Source organism: Saccopteryx leptura, chromosome 4, assembly GCF_036850995.1.
Source record: "Saccopteryx leptura isolate mSacLep1 chromosome 4, mSacLep1_pri_phased_curated, whole genome shotgun sequence".
NCBI classification, from domain to species: Eukaryota; Metazoa; Chordata; class Mammalia; order Chiroptera; family Emballonuridae; genus Saccopteryx; species Saccopteryx leptura.
The window spans coordinates 214,680,952-214,700,166 of record NC_089506.1 but is presented as its reverse complement, the minus strand read 5'-3'; the positions used below and the strand labels follow the sequence as shown (position 1 = coordinate 214,700,166).

At 53.9% G+C, this 19,215-nt stretch overlaps 2 protein-coding genes across 3 annotated transcripts in view; one reads left to right on the top strand and one right to left on the bottom strand.

Moving 5' to 3' along the window:
* LOC136403804 (tryptase beta-2-like) overlaps positions 1-19,215 on the top strand; it is a 285,803-nt gene that overhangs the window by 9,281 nt on the left and 257,307 nt on the right. The window lies entirely within an intron of this gene.
* LMF1 (lipase maturation factor 1) overlaps positions 1-19,215 on the bottom strand; it is a 105,358-nt gene that overhangs the window by 67,611 nt on the left and 18,532 nt on the right. For both annotated transcript variants that reach the window (XM_066383005.1, XM_066383006.1), the window contains exon 3: positions 15,072-15,082. In XM_066383005.1, the coding sequence (XP_066239102.1) occupies positions 15,072-15,082 (11 nt within the window). The remainder of the gene's footprint in view (positions 1-15,071; positions 15,083-19,215) is intronic.

The window sequence follows — 19,215 nt, the reverse complement described above, 5'->3', positions numbered from 1 at the left end:
AACAAAGCTGGGCCGGGAGCGCGCTGGGGCCGAGCAGGGGCAGGGACGGAAGCGAGAAGCACGCAGCCCCCAGGGCCACGTCCCACCAAGGGAACTGCCAGCACGGGCGATCAGTGGTCATGGACATCACGCACAAATCTATCGCTGAATCCTGCCTGCGTGTCAGTCTTCTAAACGCTCAAAAGACATTCACCATGGCTGCAACCAAATGGAAAACCAGTAACACTATGCTGTTAAAGGGATATTAATCTGAGACCAGCCAACCTGTCCGTAATAAACACAGGGGTTCTTGCTTTAAAAGGGTGTAAACTTCTTGATAAGAGAAGGACACAACCATCAAGAAGAGATTTGTTATACGCACTTAGGAACCATTAACAGCACTGAAGCGGTACCGGTATCTGTGTCTCCATTCAGCGAATCCACCCAGACAAGAGCTGCTATTGTAACAGCAACAAAGCATGGCTTCCTCGTCTAAAATTTCTGTTTTAAAATATCAAAGCATTTACAAAAGAAACTGGCACACAGCTGCTACTCCAGGGCTAACTTAACAATGCCTCTCCCTGTTACTTGCGTTGGCAAAGGTCAGGCTTGCCGACGCTGTGTTCCTCTTGCATTCAACAATGGGGCATTGGAGCCAGAAAGCTCCAGGGACACACGGCAGGTCCTGGAGGTTCCAGGCCGGCCAGTGGCTGCCATGGTGTCTGATGAGACCAAAAGCCCTTCTCTGGCCTCTAGTGCTCATTGAAGCTCAGGACACGTAACTGCTCACCTGGCAGGGAAGCAGCACTGGGGCAACGTGAATAAAATCACAGGTTCACCTGGCCTCACGCAGGCAGCTGCCAATGCTGGAGAAGCAGAGAGAAGGACCATCTCACCGAATTCTTTCAGCTGTCTTTATGCAAGTGAGGTCAAGAAAAAAGCTTAAAAATGACCCTCCCTGGCAACACTGCTCTATGACACGGACAGGGAAGAGTGCTAGAGGGCGGCTGCACCCCTAAGCCTCACCAGCACAACTAGGTACCTGCCCCTGTGAACGAGTAGGGAGAGGGCAAACTGCCAGTGGGACCCAATCTGACAAAGGTTAACCTGCCCCATCATCTCCAACTCCAAGGGCCTCGAAAGCATCTACTCCAGGCAGTAACCAAGAGCTCCTGAGCAGAAATCTCTATGAAGCAGGGAGGAGATGAGAGATTATCTAACCTGTTTGATTTGGTAAAAAAACAGTATTGGAAGGGGTCAAGCAGTTGTGCCGATGAATCCAGAACAAATGGCTGAAACATAAATTACTGAAAACAAAGCAAACTAAAAAAGGAGAGGCAACCATTAACTCCAGGAAAAACAAAGAATTAGAAAAAATATACTTCACTATTGGCTCAGCAGTCAACAATGTTTACACAGTCACAATAACGTAAAAATTGAATATTACTTAATAAAAGATTGTATTTGTGACATCACTATACTGAGACAATGAGGGGAAGAGCGTTAGGGATGTGAGCAGGTCACCCTGATCATTGATAATATAATAGGAAGTATCTAGATAATGTTTAAAAGTGATAACCCAAGAATACTCTCCGAACACCTATTCAGAAGCTTGGAGGTAACGCTGGGAGTGCTAGAGAAGCTTAGGAAGCCCCTGGAGAACAGGAGGGACTGAGGAGGCCTAGGAGGCACTACTGTGTTTGCTAGAGGCTGTGCAATACAATTTTACTTTCTAATCCATGCACACGTCTGAGTTTTGAAAAATAATTAAAAGAACAATCTTTAGGTCGTATTATCCAGCCATTGTGTGATAAAACCAGAAACTGGTCAACAAACGTAACCTATAAAACCCTCAGGGCTTGTGGGACTTGTGAAGCTCTTTTCTAAACAGCACTTGGACCAAAGTGGCAACAGCACGAGGATTACAAACTGCACTGTCTGCCACCAACAGGGAGACACTGGGGTCTCAACTGCTGGGGGAGGGGGTGGCAGGAACACAGGAGGGGAGTGCTCACGGCCTCCGCGCTTCATTAGCAGATAAGAGATGCAAAATTAATGAGTTAAGCAATCAACACATGATCTTAGAAAATAATAAACCCCTTCCTCTCAGAAGGGGGAAGCAACATATAAAAAGTAAAAATTAATGAGCTAGAACACTTTTTAAAAAAAAATCTGATAAATAAAACCAGTTTTTTGATTGAAGCCTCATAACAGAGACAGCCTGTGGCTGTTTGGACCCGTACGTTGCATCACACAGGAGAGGCGAGTCGGACGACAGCTGAAGGTGGACGTGGAGGCCACTCTGAGCGCCGGGCAGCCGGGAGGCAGTGGGAAGAGCGTGCCGAGGACAGACAGACAGGCCCTTGTCTGCAGACACACAGCGGGGCTGGAAAATGGGGTGGCGAGGAAACCACGTTCTCGAGCCATTAGGGTGCTGGCACCCAGGAAATGCTAAACAGCCAGCTGTGATACTAGTATAAATTATACTGTAAATTGAAAAGCAAATGCTAGTCAAACTCACACACCGACACAACTTAATAAAAATAAAAGGTAATTCAGAAGCATTCCAGACAAAAGCCATTCAAATGGATTCAGGACGGAAAGTATGAATTAAGCAGCAAAATGCTTCTTTAATATTCTAGAATTCTGCATATTAAAGAGCTAAACATGCTTTAGAAGTAGAAATAAGTAACCAGATGTGATGGGAGAAATTCATAACAAGCACAGTGTTAATGATAATGGGAATAAGAAAAAATAATCTTTAAAAATATTTTTTCTTCTAACTTCAACTAAGTAATTTTCACAAGATATTACTAAGTAAAAAAAGAGAGAATGACAGACATGCATATACTACTGTCCCTTTGGGTAGACAGTGAGCCCAGCCCTGAGTGTGTGCATGCACATCCACGCTCGTGCACACGTGCACAGAGTTGAGTAGGCACAAAGCTAAGAAAGGCCACAGTCAGGTGGGTGGTTAACTCGGGAAGGGGGGGCAAGAAACAAAATTAGATTAAAAAAATGACACTGCCTGACTGGCGGTGGCACAGGGATAGAGGGCTGACTTGGGATGCTGAGGTCCCAGGCTGAAAACCCCAAGGTCGCTGGCTTGAGGGCAGGCTCAACATCTTGAGCACAGGATTGCTGGCTTGACTGTAGGATCATGTATGAGCCCAAGGTCACTGGCTTGAGCCCAAGGTTGTGGGCTTGAGCAAGGGGTCACTGGCTCAGCTGGAGCCCCCAGGTCAAGGCACATAGGAGAAAGCAGTCAATGAACAACTAAAGTGCTGCAGTTACGAGTTGATGTTTCTTATCTCTCTCCCTTCCTGTCTCTCACTAAAAAAATAAATATAAACAAATAAATAAATAAATAAAATGGCACTATAAACATGTACTGTGTACAGTGTGTGACCACACATGAAGGAAGTAGAACCTACACCATTAGAGACACTCTCTAAGGGGCTCAAGTGCCCCAGAACTGGTTTTTCCCCTTCAATGTCCTGGCCCGAAAGCCAGGCAACTCTGAGAGCCTGGAACGCTGGGTGCTCCATGAGGCCCTGTGGGCACCTGTGCCAAACTGGGCGGGAGCCAGGAGCACTGCTTCTCCCTGTTGGGGCGTCTGCCACCTTTAGTCTCCTCTCCAGGGCCAACCCCCCACCTGCTCACTCCTTCTCCACCAGCAGCAGCAAGTTACACCCAGGACAGGTCCCTTCAAGACCTTCACTGGTGTCCCACTGACCTGAGAGGAAAGTATGGCGTGGGGACAGAGAGGAAAGAACGAGGCAGAGATGCCACCCCTGGATGGAGACTGATCCTGAGGCCCCGGCTGAGCAGCGTCAGAGAACCCAGAGCCCACAGCAGGGCCTGGACCAGAGGAGAACGAGGAGGAGGTGGGGAGGCGGGTGAGCTGGGGGAAGGGGGACGAAGGGCCCTGGCTGGGCAGAGTCAGAGAACCCAGAGCACCACAGCAGGGCCTGGACCAGAGGAGACCGAGGAGGAGGTGGGGAGGCGGGTGGGCTGGGGGGGGGGACGAAGGGCCCCTGGCTGGGCAGAGTCAGAGAACCCAGAGCACACAGCAGGGCCTGGACCAGAGGAGACCAAGGAGGAGGCGGGGAGGCGGGTGGGCTGTGGGGGGATGGGGGGGACGAAGGGCCCCTGCTGAGCAGAGTCAGAGAACCCAGAGCACCACAGCAGGGCCTGGACCAGAGGAGAACGAGGAGGAGGGGGGGAGGCGGGTGGGCTGGGGGTGGGGGACGCAGGGCCCCTGGCTGGGCAGAGTCAGAGAACCCAGAGCACACAGCAGGGCCTGGACCAGAGGAGACCGAGGAGGAGGTGGGGAGGCGGGTGGGCTGGGGGGGAGGGGGGACGCAGGGCCCCGGCTGAGCAGAGTCAGAGAACCCAGAGCACACAGCAGGGCCTGGACCAGAGGAGACCGAGGAGGAGGTGGGGTGAGGGACGAAGGGCCCTGGCTGGGCAGAGTCAGAGAACCCAGAGCACCACAGCAGGGCCTGGACCAGAGGAGACCGAGGAGGAGGTGGGGAGGCGGGTGGGCTGGGGGGGGGGGGACGAAGGGCCCCCGGCTGGGCAGAGTCAGAGAACCCAGAGCACCACAGCAGGGCCTGGACCAGAGGAGACCAAGGAGGAGGCGGGGAGGCGGGTGGGCTGGGGGTGGGGGGGACGAAGGGCCCCTGCTGAGCAGAGTCAGAGAACCCAGAGCACCACAGCAGGGCCTGGACCAGAGGAGAACGAGGAGGAGGGGGGGGAGGCGGGTGGGCTGGGGGTGGGGGACGCAGGGCCCCTGGCTGGGCAGAGTCAGAGAACCCAGAGCACACAGCAGGGCCTGGACCAGAGGAGACCGAGGAGGAGGTGGGGAGGCGGGTGGGCTGGGGGGGGATGAAGGGCCCCTAGCAGGGCTGGCCCCTCTCTCAGATCAACCCTGAGCAGCTAGGACACGGCAGCAGACACCCCAGAAAGAGCTTGAAGCCCCGGGTGAGCTCACGGTCGGGTGGATGAGGCTGCCTCCGATTATGGGAATAATTTAATTAAAAGAAACTGCTTTCTTGGATGTGGGGGCTGGGAAGAGAGTCAGAGGACCCGTAATTAAACCCGAGGATATGAGAACCAGGCGAAGCGAGGACCTGGAGACAGGTCGGGGGACCCGCGGCAGCTGAGGCAGCTCGGAGCGCCAAGGCAGCTAATCGCTTCCTGCAGGCAGGCTCCACTCCAGCACTAATAGGTTTTAATAAAAACTTCCAATTGGGCCAGTAAACCCCTCATTAAGCTGTTTTAAAAGCATGAATTTAAGAGCAGAAAGGGCGAGGGGGTCACAGGGAGCATTTAATTCACAACGGCTGGTGGGAGGCGCTGCCGTGACAGAGGACACCGGGTTCAAGTGGCCAGACCTCGTGAACGTGCCACACCAGCGCTGGCCCTGCCTGGGAAACAGGCTTCCTAAGACAGAAGCAGTGACAGAGGACACCGGGTTCAAGTGGCCAGACCTCGTGAACGTGCCACGCCAGCGCTGGCCCTGCCTGGGAAACAGGCTTCCTAAGACAGAAGCAGTGACAGAGTGCACCGGGTTCAAGTGGCCAGACCTCGTGAACGTGCCACGCCAGCGCTGGACCTGCCTGGGAAACAGGCTTCCTAAGACAGAAGCAGTGACAGAGGACACCGGGTTCAAGTGGCCAGACCTCGTGAACGTGCCACGCCAGCGCTGGACCTGCCTGGGAAACAGGCTTCCTAAGACAGAAGCAGAGCCCACAGGAACAGAGCAAAACGGTGTCTCAGTATGGCGACAGGGACAGAGCTCAGCGGCAGCCTCACCGCACGTCCGCTTCCCCACTGGACATCCGACTGTCCAGGGCAGCGCCACCTGGCACTGCCTCCGAGACGCCCCAGCCCTGCATCTAAGGCTCCGCCAGCCCCGCAGCCGATGGGGGCTCCGAGGTTCGCCCATGGACCTGCCACTGCAGCCCCAGTGTGTGCACTCAGTCCTTGTCCCCAGGACGAGCATCTCTCACTGCGATCTCGCTGTGCACACAGCTCACAGAGAGTGAGCCGGTTGGCCCCCACGGCCTCCCTCCTGGTCCTGCTCCCCGACTGCTGTTCCTAGCAGAGCTTGCTGACAACTGCCCAGCCCCAAAGAAGACTCTCGACAAGCTGACACTTGGTTTTCCCATTAGGATAAATCAAGAATTTATTGATTGTGCTTCTTATTGAAATGAAGGATCCCTAAATTACCCAACTCAGCCTGATAGACCTGCAGTAAAAAATGGAATGATCTTTTCCCAAAAAGGAATGTCCTGGGCATGAAGCCTTTCAGGAGCCTTCCCTAAGATCCCCTCCAGACCCCCACTCCGTCCTGAGGGTGCACGCGACCTCAGACCCCACTGCCAATTCTTCGGCACAGGCCCCGCTCCCAGGCCCCTCTACACAGGATACCTCGCGGCCTCGTTGCTACCCCACCCTTCTTCCAAGCACTACGCCCAGAACCCAAACCCAAACCATGGGTTCAATGCAGCTAATCTTGAGGCTCCACTTGACTGATTTCTGCATCTTTTTTATATTAAAACAATTACAGCATGTTGGAGGGGTCAACTCAAAACAAATATATTAGAAGGGCGAGTTCAGAACCCCTCCCACGGAAGCTTCCTGCGGTCAGTGGCCTTCCTTGAGACCCACCTCTGCGGGCCTGAGTCTGTGTGAACAGCCCAAGCTGGCCGCAGGACCCCTCAACATGAGTCTCTCCTGGCCTGGCAGGTCTGTGAGGCGGCAGGACCGGCGCTGCCTTCGGCCTGCCTGCGCTACTGCTCTCTGGGTTGCCCCACCGTCAGGAGGAGCGGCCTCCGAGGGCACACTCTGCAGAAGCATTAGGGCGTAAGTCACAGGCCTCAACCCACACTAACCAGCTGCTGTGGCCCTTGCGCATCCTAGCCTCGCCAAATGCAGACACACCGGAAGGAGCCCCTCCTGGGAGTGCTCCGTTGGCCCTTTCAGGCTGAGGCACGTGGCCTGGGGGCTCAGCACGAGGCCTCGAGGGCGGGAGCCAAGAGCAGCGCCATCCCGCCATCCCGGTGCAAAGACCAGAAAGCCCTCCCCGGAACCCTGTGCCGCCTGCCGGGCCCGGCACTATTTTCAAATGCACAAGGACAACATGAAGTTCAAAAAAGGCTCTAGCCCTCAGCTCACAGATATCAAAAAGCTCACTTCCTGCAGAGGAGCAGGAAACGGCACTTAGAGGGGCGCTGAATTAATCACGTTTTAGACCCATTCTTTGAAGTGGAGTTACCAGACCGGCAGATTTCAAAGGCCAGCCACACTTCATGCTTCGGCGGAGGTGCAGCTGGCAAGGCAGCGTTATCACAGACGCTGTGGTTTTCCTGTGTCTCGGAGTAAGTGGCCTCCGTGCACGTGCTGTCCCCTTACCCAGCAGTCATGTCCATGCAAAAGGGAACACAAGACCCTGGGGGGACAGGACCGCAGGATGGCAGCCGGGGACACCCACACTGAAGAGGGGACTTCAAGATGGTGGAGAAATGTCCACAGAAACCCAGAACCCCTGGGAACACCTGGTCACTGAACAAAGGGAGGGCAACCAGAGGGGCCGCGGCCATGCCTCCTTCAGTCAGACCAGCCACGTGTCCCTACTCCCCAACCGTTGGGTTACATGTACACCTGACACCTCACAAGTGGTCAGAGAGGTGGCTGAGCACCCCAGAAGAAAATGCTGGTTAAACGGAGGGCATCCTCTCATTGGCCATCCACAGAACTTTCTAGAGCAATAGGGTTGGACTGTGATCGGCTTGGCTCATGTGGCTATTGAGCGGTTGATGGGCCACAGGTGTTCCTGAGGAGCACCAGTGTTATCTCACTTAATTTTAATTCAGCCAGAAAGCACGCGTGGCTGCATGTGGCTGGAGGTGACTGTATTAAATAGCAGCTCCGGCAGCCCTGCTCAATTCAAGCCAGCCGGCTGCCTGAGGCACTGCGTGCTCCCAAAACGCTGTCCTCTGGTTCAGCTTAGCAGCTCAGCCTGCAATCCACAGAGTTGCTTTATTTTCATCAAAGTCCATTTTGCAAAATAAAAACAATAGATATAATTAAATTCTATGTTCGTTACTTTATCTCTGCCCATTATATATCTCCATCTCCATTCACTAATGAGGACACAGAGAAATAAGTACAACAGGACAGGATGTTCGGCTCATTATGAAAACTAAGCCCTTGCAGGCAACCCCCAAACCAGGCCGGCCGGGAAAGCTCCCCAAAGGTGGTACATCCCTTCAGTCTGGCTGCTCTCGGGCCGGCACGACAGTATCTGAAAGGGGTAACAGAGCAGGGATGCTTGGTGGTCGCCCAGTGGCAAGCCAAGTGCTGTGACTATCAGGGGTCTTCTGAATTCGTGCTCGTGCCCATGTAGTGGGAGTGGCCCAGCAAGTGCGACAGAAGACAGCAGATGAAACTCAGTCCTGCTCAGGACCCCTCGGGAGGAGATGGAGTAGCCAGTCAGCAGCTGTCTAGCTGTCTCCTTAGCCTCCAACATTATTGCCTGGGACCAGAGGGCACTTAAACTTGTGAAGAGCGCTGGAGATATCAACAGAAGCATAAACGGAGGACAGATCTGCTTTAACTTGGAGTAAAATAAAACTATTAGCCCAAGTGTCCTGCTAGCAGAGCTCCGTCCCACAAGCCACCACCTGGACTGTAGGTCTGGGACCGTGGCGGCAGTTGAGGTTGAGGGGAGGAGAGCTCTAGAAGCATCCTCAGGGACCAGCCTTTCTTGGATGAACACGTGATTGAAGGAACAGCATTCGTTCTCGCAGGCTGTTCTGTGAGGTGCCCGGGCGCCTCCCCCTCATGCCTCCCTCACACCCTGTTTACAAATGCTGAGTTCCAGCAGGGGCCCCGCTCCATGCCAGAGACCCTGGGACCTGTCCCAGCTCTTACGGCACTACCACTGGTCTGGGATTCTCAGTGGTCACTGATTTCTCTAAGCGCCACTGCCTCGCCCGAGACAGAACAGCAACCCCGCCCGCAAGGTGTCCGTCAGGAAGTCATGAGAGCGTGCCCTGGAGTGTTGGTCACTCCTTGGTGCCTCTGCTGCCTGACCCTGTCTGTCCACAGGCCCCACAGTGTGTGCCTGGTTTGCGCCACAAAAGCTGATTGCATGGTAATTGCCTGGAAGTCGCTGTATTGAAGCAGAGGCCTGTCCCACAGTATACAGGAGTTAGGGTCTGGTGGTTTCATCTGTCATGACAACTGGCACAAAAGAACACTGCTGCAGTTTCAGAGAAATCAAATTAAAATGTTTGCTAAGACAAGAGGGTTTATCTAAATGTTGGACAAGGCAGGTTTCTTTGAGGATAGCTTTGGTTTCAAACAAACCCTAATTCAGAAGGTGCAGGCAGCCCAGTTCCTTCTCACGTCTAACCTCATTCCCAAACTTAATGAAAGTTTCATTTCCTTTGACCAAACAAGTACACATAACTCACAGGTTTATAGAACTGGTTACGATTAGGCCATGCTCGATTTGCAGATGAAAAAGAGAACATTTCCTGAAATAATTCCACTGCTTGCTTCTTCTTGCAAGGAAGGAAGGAAGGGAGGAAGGGAGGAAGGGAGGAAGGGAGGAAGGGAGGAAGGGGAATGGGAAGGGAAGGGAATAAAAAGCACAAACCTGAGAACAGGGAGTAAATGTCACCACCACCGACCACAAGGTCCTGGCAGCTCCCAACTCTGAGCACAGCCATGTTACTGGATGGCTCCGTTTGGAGGGTTAAGTTGGTAAGTGACACTGGCTTGTGACAGTCTGATTGCTTTTTTTTTTTTTTAAGATTTTATTTATTCATTTTAGAGAGGACAGAGAGAGAAGGGGAAGGAGCAGGAAGCATCAACTCCCATATGTGCCTTGACCAGGCAAGCCCAGGGTTTCAAAGTAGTGACCTCGGTGTTCCAGGTCGTCACTTTATCCGCTGCGCCACCACAGGTCAGCTGATTGCTTTGTTTTACATTTTAAACTTAATTTTTTGCTTTGTTACCTACATTTAAGGTAATTAAAAATGAGGAAAAAGCCTAACTAGGTGGTGGTACAGTGAACAGAGTGTTGACCTGGGACACTGAGGACCCAGGTTTGAAACCCCGAGTTCGCAGGCTTGAGCACGGGCTCATCTGGCTTGAGCACGGGTCACCATCTTGAGTGTGGGATCACAGACATAACTCCATGGTCTTTGGTTTGAAGCACAAGGTCCTTGGCTTGAGCCCAAGGTCACTGGCTTGAGCAAGGGGTTACAGGCTTGACTGGAGCCGCTAGTCAAGGGATGTATGAGAAAGCAATCAATGAACAACTAAGGTGCCACAACTACGAGTTGATGCTTTTCATGTCTCTCCCTTCCTGTCTCTGACTCCTTCTTGCAAAAAAAAAAAAAGAGGAAAAGTTTTTTTTTTATTTACCCCTATTTTAACAAATTCTGATGCTTTGAAGAACTTCCTTTAACATTTCTGACAGTGCAGCTCGCCTGAAAAAGACTTTGTTTCTGCCCTTGTTGTTGAGAATAGTTTTTCTGGGTATAGAATTCTGGGTTGACAGTGGGGTTTCCTTCTTTGCTGGCACTTTAAAAGTCACTCCTTGTCTTCTGGCAGGCACAGTTTCTTACCAGTAGTATGATGTAATTATTATCTTTGTCCCTCTATACCTGTCTTTCCCACCTCTGGCTTCAATTAAGATTTTCTCTCTTTGAAGTTTGACAGTATGACTAATACATATCTCGGAATATGTGTGGTGAGTATGGTTTTCTTACTTAGCGACCTCTAAAATTCATGAATCTGTGGCATTCTGCCTTTCATTCATTTTGGAAAATTCTTGGCCTTTATTTCTTCAAATATTTTTCTGCCCATTCTTTCTGTGTTTTCCTCTCTTTACCTTTATGTTACATTGTTTGATACTGTCTGTCAGCCTTCAGGTGCTCTATTCTGTTCTTTAATTCCTTTTTCCCCCATTTGTGTTTTATTCTGAATATCTTCAAATTCATTGATCTTTTTTCTCAACTGTGTCCGCTTTGTTGCAAACCCATGAAAGGAAGTCCAGATCTGTCTCTATTGTTTATGTCTTCCATTTCTACCTGGCTCATCTGTATTTCTCCTCTGTTTGCTGAAACAGCTCATCTCTTCTTGCAAGTTGTCCACCTTTTCCACTAGAACCTCTTACATGCTCACAGCTGTTATTTAAGGTCCCTATCACTGGGCCATCTCTACTGATGCTGCATCTCTCGACAATCCACCATCAGCGAGGCCGTCCTTTTTTCCAAGTTTGTGTTTGTCAATCACTGCGTGTAGAAAAACAGTAGCAACCTGGCTGGGTTGCCCAGTTGGTTAGAGTGCCATCTCACTACACTCCCACTCCTGCTGGCTGAGGAGGGATGGGCCTGTGTAGAGCCAAGGTTATGGGTTTGATCCTGTGTTAGGGTGCATACAAGAATCAACCAATAAATGCAGAAATAAGTGGAAAAACAAATCAATGCTTCTCTCTCTTTCTCACTCCCTCCCCTCTCTAAAATTCAATTTAAAAAACTCCCCAAATAAGTAGTTCCTGAGGTGAACATAATTACCCAGAAATGTACATGCGTAGTGGGGGTATTAGTTGGGCAGTGCTGGGGACAGGGCAACCAAGCCAAGAAATGAGCTGGGTTTGGGTTTGTTGTTCCCTCATGACCCTCAGTGACCACAGGCTACAACTTCTTAGGGAGGGGCTTCGGTCCCTGCTGTGCTCAGTGTGGGGCCTGGGGGTCTCTCCCTTCCAGCAGCTCCTGTACACCAACCAGACTGGCCTCTGCCAAGCTGCTGCCAGTCCTTGGGTGCTGGGCGGATGGAAGGAAAAGGGGTTCTCAGCTCCTGGTCCAGCCTCGCTCGCAGTCTTGGAGTGGGGCCTTCTCAGAACTCCTTAGCTCATCCTCCTCCCGCTCCACTAAGCAAGAGCCTCCAGCAGCAGCAGAGTGTGCTCTGCATCAGACACAGTCTGGGGACCCTCTCACAGGTCCCCTTCTCCCAGGCACCCTGGTTTGTAGGGTTGATGTCCCCTCTGAGTTGTTCAATGCTTTTGCTTCCTATAAGAGGAGAGTCCAGGAGGCAGTTGGGTGTGTTGGTGACCACTCACCTCCTGCACTGCACCACCACCGAGACCCTATGTGGTCTCCCCACATGCCCCAATCTTCTTCACAAGCCTCACGGAAGCTTGCAGACCATAATGCTGAGTAAGCAAGAACTCTGTGCGGGGACAAGTGTCCCCCTAAGAATTCACCAGTGTGTCGGTGGCTTTCTCCTCACCCTCTCTCTTCTGCTCTGCCGAAGGTGAGGCTGATACAGGACCATCCCTCCTCAGCCGGCAGGAATGGGAATGCCGATCCCTTAGCTGCTTTGCAAACTCAGCTGAGAGAGTCCAGAAAAGTTGGCTTTTGCAGAATATCCGGCTCACTGTTACTGTGGGAAGGACAGTCTCTCAGGGAAGCAGAACCTCTACCTGATTCGATCCCTCTTCAGCGCAATCCTTGTACAGCCTGGCGCACAGCCGGTGTTCCTGGAGGACGGGCCGTGTGCACGTGAACAGAGCGTGTGTTCTCAGAGACACCCCTCAGAGCCCGGAGCCAGGCAGTGCTGTGCAGAGGGTCCCTCCCTTTGCCAGTTGTCCACCTCGCTGTTCTGTCAACCGAGGGAAAGGGGGTTAAAGTTCTCTGTCTCCCTCAGGTGCCACTTGTGTTCGTTCCCGTGCTTTCAGGCCTGACTGATGCTGCCTCCTTCGCCTTCAGCGATACTGGACCCTGAACTCACCTCTGATTGCTGTCTCCAGGTACCTTTCCCGTCCGTTTTCTTTCAAACTTTCTGTTTCTGTGAGCGTTACCTGCTGAAGAATATAACTGCATCTTACCCTTTTTTTTTTTTTAATTTGTTCTATCGATTTCCGTCTTTTAACTGGTGTTTTTGGTCCATTAACACTTAATGTAATTACTGATGTGGTGCTTAGGTTTGCTGCTTAGTACGTGAAGGAAAACCATCGTGACATCGACCTGTGTATCCACTGTTTTCCATGTTCTGAGTTCCGGTCCAGGGACCCGTGTTCCCACTCCCGTCACTTTCCTTCAGCCTGGAGAGCAGCTTCCTGTGCCATTCCTGGAGTGCTCCTCCACCAGCAATGACTTCTCGCCCGCACGTCTCCGTATCTCACCCCCGTCCCTGTGCCATCCCTGGAGTGCTCCCCTACCAGCAATGACTTCCCACCCGCACGTCTCCGTATCTCACCCCCGTCCCTGTGCCATCCCTGGGGTGCTCATCCACCAGCAATGACTTCTCGCATGCACTTCTCCGTATCTCACCTCCGTCCCTGTGCCATCCCTGGAGTGCTCCTCTACCAGCAATGACTTCTCGCCTGCACGTCTCTGTATCTCACCCCCGTCCCTGTGCCATCCCTGGAGTGCTCCCCTACCAGCAATGACTTCCCACCCGCACGTCTCCGTATCTCACCCCCGTCCCTGTGCCATCCCTGGGGTGCTCATCCACCAGCAATGACTTCTCGCACGCACTTCTCCGTATCTCACCTCCGTCCCTGTGCCATCCCTGGAGTGCTCCTCTACCAGCAATGACTTCTCGCCTGCACGTCTCTGTATCTCACCTCCGTCCCTGTGCCATCCCTGGAGTGCTCACCCACCAGCAATGACTTCTCGCACGCACTTCTCCGTATCTCACCTCCGTCCCTGGAGGGCGCGCTCTGGGTCAGGGCCCTGGTGGATGGTCCCCACCTGTCAGCACCACTGCTCCTGGGTGCCAGAGTCCACGCATTTCAAGGTCTGTGTTAAGCTTCTCTGGCTACTTCCAACATTCTCCCTTCCCCTCCGGTTTTCAGTACTGATTGCAGATGATGTGAGCAGGCAGACTTCTTTTATCTACGCCGACTGGGGTTCAGCAGGCTTCCTGCCCTGTACGTGTGTCCCACCACGTTTGGAAGCTTTCAGACACCCTCTCTCCCCTCCTCCTGGGGCCCCAGGCTGACTGGGGGATGGAGATCTACTTCTGTCACCTCCCCTTGCTGTCCGGCCCTCCCGGTCAGTTTCTTATTTCAGATATTGTATCTTTCAGAACGAAACTGCCACTTGGCTCTTTTTCATACTTTCTGTTTTTCTGCTGCGATCTCATTATTCTCATTCATCAGGAGCCGGTTTGCCTTCACCGCGGCGGGCACGGTCTCGGCCGCTGCTTAGACCCTGTCTGAAAATCCCAGCGTCTAGTCAGTCGGGGTCGGCCTCTGTCAATTGTCTGTTCCCTCCAGAACGGGCCTGGCCCTGCTTCTTGTGTGGTTGGGGACTGTGTCCTGAGCATGAGGATGTCAAACTGAGGGGCATCTGGTTTACGCTCTGCGCCCTAGAGAGCACTGATGCCTTTGTTGTAATGCAGGGAAGCTGTGACCCAAACGTGACCTGTGCCGGGCCCAGCCTTGCCCGTCCTGCTCAGTTGGGGGCCGTCCTCTGCTTACTCCCAGCCGGGGCCCACTCATCGCTGCACAGAAACCCTGCTCTGCACCGTCCCTCTGGGTGCGCTACTCCTTCAGAGCACAGGCTGGAGGGGCCGGAAATCCTTCCCCTGCCGAACCAGGCAGACACCTGACCGCCTCTGGGGCCCTGCCAGTCAGTGGCAGCACGGGGTGAACCCTCTGTGTAGGCCATCCATGAGCTCGTGCGCACTGGGGACTCGCTGTGGCCTAGAGAGGGGACCGTATGTGTCATAGGCCTTGACATTCATCCGGGATTAGGGGACAGACCATAACATGTGATGGAACCGTCACTGCTTGCTGTCACTGCTGCGGGACTCCTTTCCCCAGTACTACAGAGACTGAACCTGAACACGGACCACTCTGGAGGCTGGCTGGGCTCGGAGTCCGGGTAAGGCAACAAACACAGTCTCAGAACACCAGGGTGGGACCCGCGGGGTGTCGACAAAGCTCAAGCGCTGAGGGCCACAGCAAAGGCCAAGCGCTGAGGGCCAGAGCAAAGGCGCGAGGATACATACCCACCACATAACGTTAACCCCGCGGCTTCCGAGCGGCTGTCACTTACCGAACGAATACCTGGAAAACAAGAGGAGATACATGAATAACCATGTGGCTTGCTTGGATAAAAGACTTAAAAGATTAAAACATTATATTACCTCACTAAGTGGAGCCCTCATCTATGACCCCAAGACAGTGTGATGTCAGGGCAGAGAGCTTATGGGCATTAAATGTAGTGGGAGGTGAAGGTGGAGGTGGACCTGTCCTCGGGCACTGAGTGGGGTGAGGGTGGAGGGGGACCTGTCCTCGGGCGCTGAGTGGGGTGAGGGTGGAGGGGGACATGTCCTTGGGCGCTGAGTGGGGTGAGGGTGGAGGGGTACCTGTCCTTGGGCGCTGAGTGGGGTGAGGGTGGAGAGGACCCGTCCTCAGGCACTGAGTGGGGTGAGGGTGGAGGGGGACATGTCCTCGGGCGCTGAGTGGGGTGAGGGTGGAGGGGTACCTGTCCTTGGGCGCTGAGTGGGGTGAGGGTGGAGAGGACCCGTCCTCGGGCGCTGAGTGGGGTGAGGGTGGAGGAGACCCGTCCTCGGGCGCTGAGTGAGGTGAGGGTGGAGGGGACCCGTCCTCGGGCACTGAGTGAGGTGAGGGTGGAGGAGACCCGTCCTCGGGCGCTGAGTGGGGTGAGGGTGGAGGGGTACCTGTCCTCGGGCACTGAGTGGGGTGAGGGTGGAGGGGACCTGTCCTCGGGCACTGAGTGGGGTGAGGGTGGAGGGGACCCGTCCTCGGGCACTGAGTGGGGTGAGGGTGGAGGAGACCCGTCCTCGGGCGCTGAGTGGGGTGAGGGTGGAGGGGTACCTGTCCTCGGGCACTGAGTGGGGTGAGGGTGGAGGGGACATGTCCTCGGGCGCTGAGTGGGGTGAGGGTGGAGGGGACATGTCCTCGGGCACTGAGTGGGGTGAGGGTGGAGGGGGACATGTCCTCGGGCGCTGAGTGGGGTGAGGGTGGAGGGGGACCCGTCCTCGGGCGCTGAGTGGGGTGAGGGTGGAGGGGACCCGTCCTCGGGCACTGAGTGGGGTGAGGGTGGAGGGGACCCGTCCTCGGGCACTGAGTGGGGTGAGGGTGGAGGGGACCCGTCCTCGGGCGCTGAGTGGGGTGAGGGTGGAGGGGACCCGTCCTCGGGCGCTGAGTGGGGTGAGGGTGGAGGGGGACCCGTTCTCGGGCGCTGAGTGGGGTGAGGGTGGAGGGGGACATGTCCTCGGGCACTGAGTGGGGTGAGGGTGGAGGAGACCCGTCCTCGGGCACTGAGTGGGAGGTGAAGGTGGAGGGGGACCTGTCCTCGGGCGCTGAGTGGGGTGAGGGTGAAGGGGGACATGTCCTCGGGCGCTGAGTGGGGTGAGGGTGGAGGGGACCCGTCCTCGGGCACTGAGTGGGGTGAGGGTGGAGGGGGACCCGTCCTCGGGCACTGAGTGGGGTGAGGGTGGAGGGGGACCCGTCCTCGGGCACTGAGTGGGGTGAGGGCGGAGAGGAACCCGTCCTTGGGCGCTGAGTGGGGTGAGGGTATCGGGCGCTGAGTGGGGTGAGGGTATCGGGCACTGAGTGGGGTGAGGGTGGAGGGGACCCGTCCTCGGGCGCTGAGTGGGGTGAGGGTGGAGGGGGACCCGTCCTCGGGCGCTGAGTGGGGTGAGGGTGGAGGGGGACATGTCCTCGGGCACTGAGTGGGGTGAGGGTGGAGGAGACCCGTCCTCGGGCACTGAGTGGGAGGTGAAGGTGGAGGGGGACCTGTCCTCGGGCGCTGAGTGGGGTGAGGGTGAAGGGGGACATGTCCTCGGGTGCTGAGTGGGGTGAGGGTGGAGGGGACCCGTCCTCGGGCACTGAGTGGGGTGAGGGTGGAGGGGGACCCGTCCTCGGGCACTGAGTGGGGTGAGGGCGGAGAGGAACCCGTCCTTGGGCGCTGAGTGGGGTGAGGGTATCGGGCGCTGAGTGGGGTGAGGGTATCGGGCACTGAGTGGGGTGAGGGTGGAGGGGGACATGTCCTTGGGTGCTCTGAGTAGGGACTGGAGCCCCAAGGTTCACCAGGCTGCCCTGGGAGATAAGAGTCTTTTCATCCCCTGTCCCCCCACACAGCCAGTACAGGATCAAGCCCACAATAGGCTAATCAAAAAATATTTTGGGAAAAAGTAAATGTAGTACTTGGTTTCCTATAGTAAATAATTTCAATCAATAACCATAATAATGTTATCCCCTAGATTCTGAACATTTAAAGTTACTCAATTACCCTGAGCACATATTAGAAAAAAGCCCTGAGTTAAAGAACTTTGTGGGGTTTGTCTCCTCTTCTCTCTAAGGATGCAAAAGTCTGTCTTCAATGGAATCTGAGTAGAACCTTGGGTCCTACACTGCCCCAGGCCCACTTTGCACCTTGGGAGGGGAGAAGCATCAGCCCAAATTATAGACTGTAAGTCCCTACAAAATAACAGAACAAAACTGCGGGGTAGGGTCGCACGTGGCCGCACGTGGCCTGGAACAAATACCCCCCACACCTGTGCAGCTCTGGCATCTGTCTCCAAGCCCAAGTGAACAACAAAATCCACCACTTGGACAAAAAGACTCAAAGATAAAAGGACCACACGCATCTTTACAAACATCATGACCTATTATTTAGGAGTATAAAGCAAGGGGAACTGATACACACTACTATGAGAATGAACCCTGAAGGCATCACACTGTGTGAGATAAACCAGACACAAAAAGCCACAAAGTGTGTGGCTCCATTTAGGTGATTCACCTAGAACAGGTGAATCTACAGAAACAGGAAGTGGGTCAGTGGGTGACGGGGACTGGGAGGGGAATCAGGGTATGTGAGGAGAATGAGGACATCTGGGTTTCTTTTGGGGGTAATAAAAAGTTTTTACACTTAGAGGGTGATGGTTTCAGAACTCAATCTATGAAGCCACTGACGTGTATATTTTAAATGGTTACATTTTATGGTATGCAAATTATACCTCAATAAAGATGTTTAAAATAAGTACTGTAGTTGTTTAATGAAACATGTAGGAAGGAAAGGATCCAGGTCCGAGATCTGCACGGAGCCCTCAGTGGAAAGAGGGCAGGACCCCCGGAGGATGAAAGGGGGTCAGCCTCGGGCATCTGGAGAGCTGGTGCAGCTCCCTACACTGCCTCCTCTCTAATGCTCGTGTGATTTTCCACTGTGGAAAGTCAGAGGCAGACCCTATAGGCAAGATGAATACATCGAAGGACATCGAAGCAATGGGGTGTTGGGAAGAACTGGCAGGCGGCCGTTCCCTCAGAGCTGTGGGTGCTGGCAGCCTGGCGGCCACGGTGCTTTTAACAACCCTGACCCAGGAGAGAAGACTACTGCCTATGAGCAAGGTAACACGATGTGAGATCTGCTCTTTACTCTAGAAAAGACAAGTTCAGAAGAGAGGGGACTGAGGATTCTTTGCATTATACTCTCTACTTCTGAACAGGTTGCTAAGTTTCCATAGTTCAAAACTTTTAAAACAGCCAGTGCACACACTGACTAACTCAAGAAACAAATTACTCAGCAAATTCTCCCAATAAATCACCTTGTTGACCCTGGCCAGTTGGCTCAGTGGTGGAGCGTCGGCCTGGCGTGCAGGAGTCCCGGGTTCGATTCCTGGCCAGGGCACACAGGAGAAGCGCCCATCTGCTTCTCCACCCCTCCCCCTCTCCTTCCTCTCTATCTCTCTCTTCCCCTCCCGCAGCCAAGGCCCCATTGGAGCAAAGTGGCCCGGGCGCTGAGGATGGCTCTGTGGCCTCTGCCTCAGGCGCTAGAATGGCTCTGGGTTGCAACAGAGTGACGCCCCAGATGGGCAGAGCATCGCCCCCTGGTGGGCATGCCAGGTGGATCCCGGTCGGGCGCATGCGGGAGTCTGTCTGACTGCCTCCCCATTTCCAACTTCAGAAAAATACAAAAAAAAAAAAATCACGTTGTTGATGGAGAGGGGAAAGAGGCTGATTGTCACATACTCATAGAGAGTGAATGCTTTACGTTTTTATCAGCTCTGACTGGAGAGACGGAAAGCTGTCAGGTCAGAGTTGTCCTCGCAAGGCTCCCGCCCACAGCCTGTGCCACTGGAACACGGGGCCCTGTGGAAACCAGGGACAGGCCTGCTGTGTTACCACCATCACATTTACTGAGGGTATTTAAAAATGTGTTCTTTCAGAACTTT